Source organism: Oreochromis aureus, linkage group 3 (assembly GCF_013358895.1).
Source record: "Oreochromis aureus strain Israel breed Guangdong linkage group 3, ZZ_aureus, whole genome shotgun sequence".
Classification (NCBI taxonomy): domain Eukaryota; kingdom Metazoa; phylum Chordata; class Actinopteri; order Cichliformes; family Cichlidae; genus Oreochromis; species Oreochromis aureus.
Window position 1 is genome coordinate 106147206 of NC_052944.1, and position 12835 is coordinate 106160040.

Below are 12835 nucleotides of genomic sequence, written 5' to 3' on the forward strand. Positions count from 1 at the left end.
AGAACCAATGATTGCTCAGATTCATGTTTATCATCACATTATCATTAAAGGCCAGAACCATCAAAAGACATTTATCAATATTCTGAACATTTGTTTCACAGCAAAATGAGCAGAATTAAAGAGCTTTTTATACATTTCACTTTTCATCTGATCTGTCAAATCAAAAAGTTCACAGATTTAAATTTAGTTTGTCAAAACAAAGAAATCCCAAATTTACATCTTAATGAATGAAACCACTTTAATAAAGTCAATCAGCTGTTTTCTGCTTTATACTCTTACTTGTTGTGTTAAAGGCTGCAGCTTCATCTCTCTGTCAGACGCCTCGGTTTCCATGGAGAACCACCAGACCAGGCTCCGCCCAGCTATGGCGTGGACGGCGTCCTCGCAGACTGACCTGGAGACAGTTCCACCGACTTCATTCAATTTTCACACATTTTAAAAGATTTAGAAAAAAGTGTTTTTATACAAATAGATAATGGACTTTACTAAACCAACAACAAAGCAAGTATTCAACATTCATTTAATAACATTACATCACTGGCTGTGATTTTCAAAATAAAACAGGAAATTAAAAGTTATTTTTTTAAACTTTATTTAAAATGTAAAAGTCTCAGAGAGCTGCTGCTAAGGTCACATTACACATTACACCTTTTGGATGATGGGACAGGTTGGACTGGTTTCTGTGGAGAACACACGAAGGCTGTGTCCCAATTCAGGGTCTGCAGCCTCAAAGGCCGCATTTTAAGGCCGATTACATCACAGCGATGTGACAAAGGCTGTCCCAAAGGCTGCTCGAAATGCAGCCCTCAAGTGCGTGCTTAATTTCCCTGAATTTTAAGGATGGGTTGGTGTATCCTTCATGGCCCAACATATCCCACAATTCATGGTGGTGGGTGTGGATAATTTTGCTGAAAAAAAAGGGCGGATGGCTGAAGTTGAGCGGCCGAAGAGTAAACTTTTCAAAGTAAATACTGAATATTATGTCACTTATTTATGCGCAAATGTTTAATAACAAAGAACATTAAAACATTACTGTTGGCCACATGTCGACAAAGTTATGTGACATGTGATGTTTGTACTAACTTGGTTTTAAAGCCTTTACTTTAAAATACAGGGTGGGCCATTTATATGGATACACCGTAATAACATGGGAATGGTTGGTGATATTAAAGCCCTGTTTGTGGCACATTAGTATATGTGAGGGGGCAAACTCCTCAAGATGGGTGGTGACCATGGTGGCCATTTAGAAGTCGGCCATCTTGGATACAACTTTTGTTTTTTCAATAGGAAGAGGGCCATGTGACACATCAAACTTATTGGTAATGTCACAAGAAAAACAATGGTGTGCTTGGTTTCAACGTAACTTTATTCTTTCATGAATTATTTACAAGTTTCTCTTTGTTCACAGCCATTGACATGTCGAAGAGGTTAACACGTGAGGAGCAGATCGAAATTGTGTTGATATCTGGTGAACGCAGTAACCGGGTCATTGCAGCAGATTTCAATGCAAGACACCCTACGAGACCACCCATCTCCCATGCTACAGTTAGCAAACTGCTTGCTAAGTTTTGTGAAACTGGTTCAGTGTTGGATTTGCCAAAATGTGGATGCAAGAAAACTGTCACTAATGAAGAAACATCAGTGGCTGTCCTAGCTTCATTCAGCAAGAGCCCACAGCGTAGCACTCGCCACATGTCACTGGAGAGTGGCATTAGTTGAACATCCCTTCGGCGGATATTAGCTACTCACTAATGGCACCCTTACAAACTCCAGCTACTGCAGCATCTCAATGAGGATGACCCAGGTCGGCGTACAGAATTTGCAGAATGGGCAAAGCAAAAATTGGAACAGGACCCTCAGTTCACGCAGAAGATTTTGTTCAGTGATGAGGCAAACTTTTATGTGAATGGTGAAGTTAACAAACAAAACCACTGCTATTGGTGTGACACTAACCCACATTGGATGGATCCCTCCAAGACTGTTGGAACAACAAAAGTGATGGTTTGGTGTGGTATATGGGGTACAACGATAGTGGGTCCATTCTTCATCAATGGAAACCTCAAGGCCACTGGATATTTGAAATTGCTACATGATGATGTGTTTCTCTCTTTATGCACTGAAGCTGGCAGGTTCCCTGAGTTTTTCCAGCAAGATGGTGCACCACCACATTATGGGTGCCAGGTCCGAGCATTCCTAGATGAACAGTTTCCTGGAAAGTGGATTGATCGTCGTGGGCCAGTTGAATGGCCCCCAAGGTCTCCCGATCTGACCCCCTTAGACTTTTATCTTTGGGGTCATCTGAAGGCAATTGTCCATGGTGTGAAGATACGAGATGTGCAGCACCTGAAACTACGGTTACTGGATGCCTGTGCTGGCATTTCTCCTGCGGTGTTGCTATCAGTGTGTGAAGAGTGGGAGAAGAGGTGTCACGGTTCTGGGTCAGTTTGACCCAGTATTTTGAGTTGTTATGTTTTGGTGTGTTTTTGCATTTTGGATTCTTTACTTATTATGATGATAATGATGATTATGACTCTGTGTTTCAGTTATTTTTGTTTAGGGATTAGTTCGTAGGTTTTGTGTTCTCATGTTTATTGCAGGTTTAGTTCAGTATCTAGTTTGTCTCTGTGTCTGTCACGGTCTGGCAGACAGACCGTGGGGAATGTTGGAGATAGGACCCAAACGCTGGACTTAGTGGCATGAGCAGTGCATTTATTTACAGTGAGGTAAATGTACACCACACAATAAATCTCCAGAGTGCTCCCCTGACTCCTGTGACGTGTCTTCTCCTAAGTGCTGGTATCCCGTGCTCTCTGCCCCTGTGCCTACGCACACCCCGTGCGTCCTGCAGTCCTGTGTTCCGCTCTCCTCCTGAGGAAAAACAACAGATGCAGCCGTTATGGCATCAACTCCAGCAGGCATACACTCAACAGCACTTTAAACACTGACATGGAGTCTAACTCAACGATCCTGCGCCGGAGGAAGCTCCATCGCTCTGTTATGTAGCTCCCCCGACGAGCCTGATCAGAAGCAGGTGTGTGAGAACCTGGGCGTGACCGGCAGCTGGCAGGGCCACACCCATAAGGCCTGCAGGTGGCTGTCCTTCATCCTCCAGCCACACCCGCAGACACACCCGCACACATATACACCCACCAGCATGGAACACAAGAGCACAGTGCAGAAAACATACATCCAATATAACAATAATAATAATAATAATAATAATAACAACAACAACAATAAAGGTCCACACTGTTCACGGACCCCGAGTCCCCGGAACCGGGTCCGTGACAGTACCCCCCCTCTAAGGGTCGACTCCCGACGACCCCAAAACAAAAACACAAAAACCAAAAACCACCGTATAACCAACCCAGGGCGGGCAGTGGGGGGTCCAGGACGGAGGGCCCCAAAGCCTCTCCGCTAAACAGCCACCACAAAGCAACAAAAGAAAAACACAGTTCAATAGTCCAATCCCCCGGTGCGGTGGCAGCAAACACAGTTCTGGCGGCCGACCCGCAGGACGGCAAAACAAGCGGGACCCGCTGTGGGTTAGGCAGTGGCGGCAAAACAGTTCAGGTGGCCTACCTCTAACCCCTTGATGGAAACGCAGCAGCTCCGGTTGGCGGCCACGTGTCCGGCAGCAGCGGCGAAACGGTTCTGGTGGCCTGCCACGGGTCCGGCAGCAGTGGAGCGGCAGCTCCGGTGGCCTACCACGTGTCCAGTGGCAGCGACGCTGCTGCTCCGGCAGGCGGCCACGGGTCCGGTGGCGGCGGCGTTGCAGCTCCGGCGGCCTGCCACGGGTCCGGTGGCGGCGGCGCTGCCGCATGTCCGGTGGGCGCCAATGTAGCACAACACACAATCCACGATATGCTGGCCGTGCTGCTGGTCGCGGAGGACGTGGCGGCCGTGCTGCTGGTCGCGGAGGACGTGGCGGCCCCTTCGACCCACCGAGGTCTTCCTCCGATGACAGTGCGGGCTCCTCCGGGTCGCCGCGCTCCTGCTCCGGCTCGCTGAGCTCCTGATCAGGCGGCGCAGGCTCCTCCGGCTCACTGAGCTCCTGATCAGGCGGCGCAGGCTCCTCCGGCTCACTGAGCTCCTGATCAGGTGGCGCAGGCTCCTCCGGCGCTCTCTCCTGCTGCGGCTCGCCGAGCTCCGGCGCTCTCTCCTGCTGCGGCTCGCCGAGCTCCAGCGCTCTCCCCTGCTCGCTGAGCTGCTCGTCCGGCTGCGGCGCAGCTACAGATGGTTGACCCGGGGGTGAAGATGGTGATGCGGTAGCAGCAAGTGGTGAAGATGATGGTTGAGTTGGTGATGTGGATGGTGAAGGAGATGAAGCTGCAGGCGGTGATGTAGATGTCGCGGGGGATGATTCAGCAGGTGACGGCTGAACAGACCTCCCCGGACCGCCAGCAGACGGAAGGATGTGCTGTCTGGGTCCTCCAGGACCCTCAGCTAACGAAATCTCAGGCTGGACGGGCTCCTCAGGCCCTCCAGCCGACGAGGCAGGATGCTGGCTGGGTTCACCTGAACCCCCAGCTAGCGAACTTTCAGGCTGGACGGACTCCTCAGGCCCTCCAGCCGACGAGGCAGGATGCTGGCTGGGTTCACCTGAACCCCCAGCTAGCGAAACTTCAGGATGGACGGGCTCCTCGGGCCCTCCAGCTGACGATACTTGAGGCTGGCTGGGTTCTCCCGAACCCCCAGCAGACGAAACTTCAGGCTGGATGGGCTGCTCGAGCCCTCCAGCTGGAGCAGATGCAGGACCAGAGGCAATTGGGACCCCTGGCTGAGGGTGAAGATGAGTGGCTGACTGAGGTATGGATAACTGAATTGAAGGTGGCTGCTGATCGGCTAACGGAGCTGAAGGTGGCTGCTGATCGGCTAACGGAGCTGAAGGTGGCTGCTGATCGGCTAACGGAGCTTCTGGCTGGGCAGCTAACGGAGCTTCTGGGCAGCTAACGGAGCTTCTGGCTGGGCAGCTAACTGTGCTAGCGAGAGATCAGGTGACAGTACTAGAGACTGAGCTACAGAGTGTAGTGATATTTGTTGAGGAAGTTGAGCTGCAGGTGCTTGAGCGGCTAACTGAGTTGCAGGTGCTTGAGCGGCTAACTGAGCTGCAGGTGCTTGAGCGGCTAACTGAGCTGCAGGTGCTTGAGTGGCTACGGGCTGTGCTACGGCTACGGGCTGTGCTAACAGCTGGGTTACAGCATTAGCATTCACACAGTCCGAGGTAGAGTTGACAGATGGGGTGTGTAAAGAAAAATTGTCCATATGACTCACCACAGCCTGCTGTTGGAAAGTCTGAGAATCTGGCTGCGGTGAGGCGAGCCAGCGGCGCAAGCGTCGCTTCTTAAACGACGCCGGGGCCGGCGTGTCAGGCAGAAGAACCTCAGGCTGGCCGAGTGGGGGGGCAGGCTGGATCGGAGAGTGGAGGTGAAGGGTGTTGAGCAGGAAATCTGCCACAATTGGAAAAAGATTGTCCAACACCCAGGGAAAACAAGTCAGTGTTTCCTGCAACCGCTTCTCCACAGCGCAACGTAAATCCTCCGCATGCGCTTCCAGCCACAGGTCACACAGACGATTAACTTTGTCTGTCACCTCCCTCCTGAACCTCTCCGAAAAGTCCGCTGGGTCCATCTGGCAGGATCGTTCTGTCACGGTCTGGCAGGCAGACCGTGGGGAATGTTGGAGATAGGACCCAAACGCTGGACTTAGTGGCATGAGCAGTGCATTTATTTACAGTGAGGTAAATGTACACCACACAATAAATCTCCAGAGTGCTCCCCTGACTCCCGTGACGTGTCTTCTCCTAAGTGCTGGTATCCCGTGCTCTCTGCCCCTGTGCCTACGCACACCCCGTGCGTCCTGCAGTCCTGTGTTCCGCTCTCCTCCTGAGGAAAAACAACAGATGCAGCCGTTATGGCATCAACTCCAACAGGTAGTGATGGGTCCAGCAACACTGACGCACCGACGCTTGTATCAAGCTCACCTAGCGATGCCTGTATCGGTGCGTGCGTCGCTTTAAGAAAAAGTCACGTGATCGATACAGCTGCTGTATCGCTCATTGCCAACGCGCCAAACTGTGTTTAAAAGGTACCGCATCCGCATCTGTCAACGGAATGAGTCGCCACCAAAAAACACACAAAATTACTCTCGCAAAGATTAAAAAAAAATACATATCTCTCCAAAAACAAAATGGAGCCCGAAAGAAAAAGAAATGTTTCTGCTGTGCGGGATCATTTTGATCTTTTCACTGCAAATAAGGTAACTGTTTGTCTGTCTTTGTTTCAGTGTAATCTATCAGAACAGGAAAAACAGCAATGTGACTTGCAGTGTAAATTATTTATTTAATTTTATGCAGGTTAAATGTCGCATCTGCTCTGCGTTTCTTACACAAACAAAAGCACCTCCTCAGTGTTTAGGCATTACAGAGCCAAACATGAAAACGAGGAGACAAACACACCGAGAATGAACACTGGTAGGCCTATATAGACACTGAATGGCTTTATCATCATTTTTTTTTTATTAATATGTGTTTTATTATTTTGAAATCAAGCATCTAGGAAGACTGTTCTGGGCCAGGCAGTCCTGAATTTTATTATAAAGGACTGCCAACCCCTTAGTATTGTGGAGAGTGTCGGAGAGAAACATTCCAAGATCAGAGGATCCTTTAACGTACTGGGGGAAAGGAAGACATCTTATCTAAACCTTTTCCACCTGGCTTTACAGTTTTTATGTACCCCAGCTTCATCTGTGCCTGTGAGTTTTCCAAAGCTGGGGAAATGGTGTAAAACAAAAAAAAAAAAAAAAAAAAAAACAATAGACTGAATGCAAAAACATTGGATAAACCTATTTTTCTGAATAGAAATTTATAATAAACTCTGAGTCAAATGGGTAATATTACATTCACAATACTTTCATTTTAATTTTCACTTAATGTCATTCACAATATATTTTAAAGATGTCTACAATATTTGCAATATAAAAGATGTAAAATGATTCCATGGAAAATACAATACCTTACAGTGTACAAGTATGACTAGGTCATTGAATCAGTGTCTGTTGTGAGTCTCAAGTAAGTTGCCTGCAATGATATTTAAGGTCCAGCAGGTGTCAGTATGGAGCAAAACAGCAACACTGTGTCGACACAGTGTCGATGCAGTTTGGGGAATGTGCTGAAAGGGTTCACGAGGCCTCATCTACCCATCACTACCAACAGGCATACACTCAACAGCACTTTAAACACTGACATGGAGTCTAACTCAACGATCCTGCGCCGGAGGAAGCTCCATCGCGCTGTTATGTAACTTCCCCGACGAGCCTGATCAGAAGCAGGTGTGTGAGAACCTGGGCGTGACCGGCAGCTGGCAGGGCCACACCCATAAGGCCTGCAGGTGGCTGTCCTTCATCCTCCAGCCACACCCGCAGACACACCCGCACACATATACACCCACCAGCATGGAACACAAGAGCACAGTGCAGAAAACATACATCCAATATAATAATAATAATAATAATAATAACAACAACAATAAAGGTCCACACTGTTCACGGACCCCGAGTCCCCGGAACCGGGTCCGTGACAGTGTCGTGTCTGCGTTTTTGTTTAGTGGTGTCTTGTTTCCTGTTTTACTCTGAAGGTTCATGTTCCTGTCTTATGTCAGTGTTTCTAGCTTTGTTCCCCCTGTCTCATTAGGTCTTATTCCTCCCAGCTGTGTTCCCCTTCTGTCTCTAATTCCTTGATGACTTCCTCAGTGTATTTAAGCCCAGTGTGTCTTTGTGTCAGTGTTGCGTCGTCTGTGTACTTCCCCTCTGGTCAAGTTAAGTGTTTTTCAGGATTCTGTGCAGTTCATGTTTGCCATTTGGTTTATGTTGTTTTTCATGCAGCTGCACGATGAGGTTCCGTGCAGGTCATGTTCATGTCTGTTTCGTCACGCCATTTGGTTCACAGTTTCCATGCATCTGCACAGCATTCTGTTCACAGTCATCATAGTTATTCCGTTCAGTCAGGTTAGTGTTTTTTCCAGTTTAGGTTTTTAGTTAGTTGCAGTCACTGTCCCTGTTATGTTTTGTCTACTCCCTTCTGCATCAGCCCAAATAAAGGCTCGCTTTCAGTTTAAGTTCACTCCCGTCTCCTCGCCTGTGTTCGCGCCTGGGTCCACCACACACACTCTCCACACGGTCTGCCCGCTGGCCGTGGCAAGAGGGTTGCATTGACAATCCAACACAATGGGCAGCACATTGAACACATTTTATAAGTGGTCAGAAACTTGTAAATAACTCATGAAAGAATAAAGTTACGTTAAAACCAAGCACACCATTGTTTTTCTTGTGACATTACCAATAAGTTTGATGTGTCACATGGCCCTCTTCCTATTGAAAAAACAAAAGTTGTATCCAAGATGGCCGACTTCTAAATGGCCACCATGGTCACCACCCATCTTGAGGAGTTTGCCCCCTCACATATACTAATGTGCCACAAACAGGGCTTTAATATCACCAACCATTCCCATTTTATTACAGTGTATCCATATAAATGGCCCACCCTATATACGCCGTTCAATAGTCGACCTTAATCTTACAGAGAATCTGATAATTAAAGTCAGTCATATATCCACAAACACAACAAGCTGAAAATCAGTGATGCTGCTCGGTTTGCAGTCCTGAATATGACGGCACAAGCAGGATTCACTGCACTGTTAATGTTAGCTATGTTATATTGCTGCCTCTGTTCGGTGGTGTCGAGCCAAACGGACTTTAACGTGTGTTTGAACGAGCTGACGGTTCACTCGTTAAGCTGAAAGAAAGATGCTTTAATCACAGGAGTCACACATGTGTCCACTGGACCATCTGGGAACTCTTCTTGTTTAGCACTCGTAATAACACAAACACTAAATCCTCCTTCTCTTGTGCTGTTTTGTAGCAGTGTATACACCTGAGACTGTCACCTGTCTGTCTGTCCTGCACTCTCTCTGTTTCTTTCTCTCTGATTGTGGAATAAAAGTATGAACATGTATTTATAAGTTACACTTGTAGTTTGAATCCTGCAGCTTATCACACATTTGATTTCCATGTGTGACAACTGCAAGTGTCCAGAGTGAGGACAGACTGAGGGACCCACTGCTGCACATCATCTGTGAGGCTTTGCACCCTGATGATCCACCAGGACAAACTCAGCAGTGTGTGAGGAAGAGGAGGAGGAAGAGCCAGCAGCAGCTGACAGATGGAGAGAATAGACAGACTGTTCCCTGTTTGTGAAGGACTGCTAGAAACGTTTAAAATAACTAATTGTCTGTCCTGAATCAGTCTTATTAGGTAATGTTCAAATAATGTGATCATCCCAGTGTTTTCAGTGTGGGAGAAAGTACTCAGGGCCTTCAAGTTACACACTATGAAAGGCAGCAACAAGTTTAATATTCAGAAACCTAAAGTATGTATCAGCAGCAGAATGGAGCTAAAAATAAATGTTTGTTTCAGTTCTATGAAGCTTTGAGTATTTTGGATTAGTAGCACTGCTGTGTTTGTTGCATCATATTGCTGTAATTGTTTATATGCTTTATATATTCTGAGGTAAGTTGATCTATAGTGTTACATCATATTCTATAAGGATGTTATGTGTTTGTATACTTTCTGCCCAGTTTGACCCATTTAGCAGAAGTCAGCCTGTTTAAGGCTCTGATATCTATTCTGTATGACTTAAAGCAGTTATGACATGGTCTGATTTTCTCACCCAATAAAGGAATATTTCATATATCAGTCTGATCTTCATTCTATCAGAAACAGTTATCACAGCTTGTACATTTTCTTTTTACACATATATGTAAGCATTGAGCCAAATGTAATAATGCCAACATATTAAACGAACAATATTTGTCTCTTATATATAATACATCTGTATATACACTGTCAGAGATATTTGTCTTTGAGTGAAGATTTAAGGTGATAGGAAATATAAATAACTGCAACTTGAATCTTTACTGAAGCTCAGTATTTGACACAGAGTTCAAACTCACTGCTGTAATAACTAATAATGATTAATATAATAACTATAATATTGTCCATATTATATTTACATTACCACAGTGAGATGATTTTAGTCTCATGAACAACATTAGCTGATTGTTATTTACTAACTAATCTTAAAATGACTGTTCAGTACAGAAATGAAGCCCAACAATCATGTTTTACAGTCCTGTGGTCTCAGCCTCAGATACTCAACTAATCAAAGTGATGTCATGACAAAAATGAATGACCAAAACAACATTTTTCCTCCTTCATTTCTGTCAAACAATGCTGTATGAAACGGATTATGGATTCTCTTATCGATTCTTATTTTTAAAAAAGGAGAACACTAAGGTCGATTAGCTTAGAACTTTGTTTTATATCTTCTCTTTGAACAAGAGAGAAATTTAGGAGTAACATGGCCTTACAAACCCAACAGTGAGATCTTAAGAGATCCACAGCCTACGGCTCATTCAATGGGGTGTCATGGGGTCCCTAGGAAAAAAAATATGCATACTTGTATATGTTATGTCACCTTACTGTACTTGCATGCTGCTTTAAGGTATTCCTGACCTATACTGTAATTTAAATGTTCTTTTGTTTGACTACTGCTTTGTTCCACTTATACTTGTATATGACTCTTTGTTGACATGTCAAAATAAGCGCTGTACTGTTATATTGTTTGAGAATTAAAAAAAAAAAAAAGTACAGTCCAGGCACCTTTTCTGCCAGGTGAGATCGAGCTGGGTGTCTGACATGTACTTACATGTCCTAGAATTGTCTTTATGTTAGTAGTAATAAGATGGCACTAGTCCAAGATGGCGGCCAACCTGTTTGACCGGTTTCGTGCGTGTGCGCATGCGCGTTCAGGTGTGCTACCGGTTATGTGTGTTTATGTGTGGAAACACCCCCTCTGGGCGGTAACGACTCCTCCTAGTGGGATGGCCTAGGTTGTCTAGGTTGTATAGGTATAAAAGTGATCCTTACACATTCTTAAAGCATCAACACCACCACGCATCGACCTAAGGAGCTCAGGATGACATCGGCATCAACCATGACACCCAGCCAGGACATCGCCCATGCCACAGCCGCTCTAGGTATGTCTACAGGAGTATGCAGTCGGGGTCCTCAACGTAAAAAGCAACGCTGTGAAAACGCCATAGATGGGACTGTATTTAAGTTAGAATATCGAGGCGCCGAAGGGTATGTGTATGCCATTAAATATATCGATGGGGCAGTTGTGCTTAGTGTAAATTGTGGCGAGGGTTTGTTTTGGGGAGAACCCCGAGTCATGTCTACTAAAAACTGGAGGCTCTTCTGCACCGTAGTGTGTGCGGACCTGGACAATGTGGGCTTCCCAGAGCTGCTGTGTGTTTCCCAGTGGAACAGCGCATCAGGCCTTGAGCTTTACAGGGTTGAGGCTGATCGTTTCAATCGCAACCCTGACGACTTTATTTTTCTCAGTGTATGTGATGACAGGGGATAGTCTTATTGCTTCCAGAGGGCTTGAAAACTGGAGGTTAAATCCTTACCCTCTAAACCTCGAAGAGCGCACAAGATGGTTTAAGGACTTGTTTTTTATACAGTGGTGCGACTGGAGAGGTTTGTCGCGTCTGTTTAGCCAGATTGATGACGCGATCAAGAGGGACAGACTCAACACTGTGTATGAGAGTATTAGAAAACGCCTTGTTTTTGACGATCTGGCGAGTTGTCCGAAGACTGGTTTGCCTGCTACCCTGTGCAAACCTAAAATCATAAGACCTTCTGACAACTAAACAATGAATTGGTAGGTTTAATGTGATGGTGTGTGCGTTTGCGTGTGTATCTATGTGACAAATTAAGAGCTTTTGGTTTTCATTTTACAGAGCATGACACGCAGTCATGGGACCTGTCAGAGTCACCATCAACAGCGCTGCTAATCCAGACCCCCCAGACTCCACCACCCTCACCACAATGCTCGCAGGACCCCCTCATATCAGACCTGTGGGAGGAAACTGTAATCGACATCAAACTCGCAACTCTCCACATGTTGATGTTGGCGTTTTATGAGTTTCTACAAGAGACATGTTACGGATGTCAAACAGGCCACCCCAGTCAGGTGCAACACAGCTGCTTGCAGGAATTGTCTGAGTATTTCTTCGACACCTACTATGATGATGTGATGATAAGGCTCCAGACTGACCGATTCATCCCAGCCATCCGGCTGTTTGTATGCTCATACACCGTAGATGGGACTGGAACACAAATCCGCAGGGTTGCAGAACACATCATGTGTGAACTGAGATCAGAGCGACATATAGTATGCGCCATTAATGACAACATTGCGCACCTGCTAGAAGCAAGTCATTGCGCCTGCTGTGTTAAACCAGCCATGCTTCGCATGATTGGAAACTACTGGGGTGGGAGACACCTGGTTTAATGTGTGCTGTTCAAGTATCCATTGTCTGTGTTTGTGTGAAAATTAAATATTAAAATATTAAATATTTAAAAAATTAAACATCAACATCTTAGTCATTTGTGGTTTGTAAATCATGGAAAACACATTGCATAAAATATATTATGATCCAGCCCATCCTGCAGGGTTGGCCAGTTTAAATAAGCTACGTATAGCGGCAGGGGAGGCATCAGGTGTAACACCTCCACTATCTCAGGTCAAACATTATTTAGAACGAGATGACACTTACACACTCCATAAACCTGCGAGGATCCACTTCCCCAGAAATAGAGTATTGGTGACAGGGCTCGACAAACAGTTTCAAGCCGATCTGGTTGACATGTGTGAATATGTGGCAGATAATGATAATGTGAGATACCTGCTAACATGTATAGATGTATTCTC

General features: G+C 45.9%; 1 protein-coding gene across 1 annotated transcript; it reads left to right on the forward strand.

Moving 5' to 3' along the window:
* The first annotated feature begins 10814 nt into the window (after window positions 1-10814).
* On the forward strand, window positions 10815-12415 carry LOC120434920. Its single transcript, XM_039603592.1, has 3 exons — window positions 10815-10837; window positions 10996-11093; window positions 11862-12415. The coding sequence occupies exons 1-3, from the start codon at window positions 10815-10817 to the stop codon at window positions 12413-12415; spliced, it is 675 nt and encodes a 224-aa protein (XP_039459526.1).
* Window positions 12416-12835: the final 420 nt, after the last annotated feature.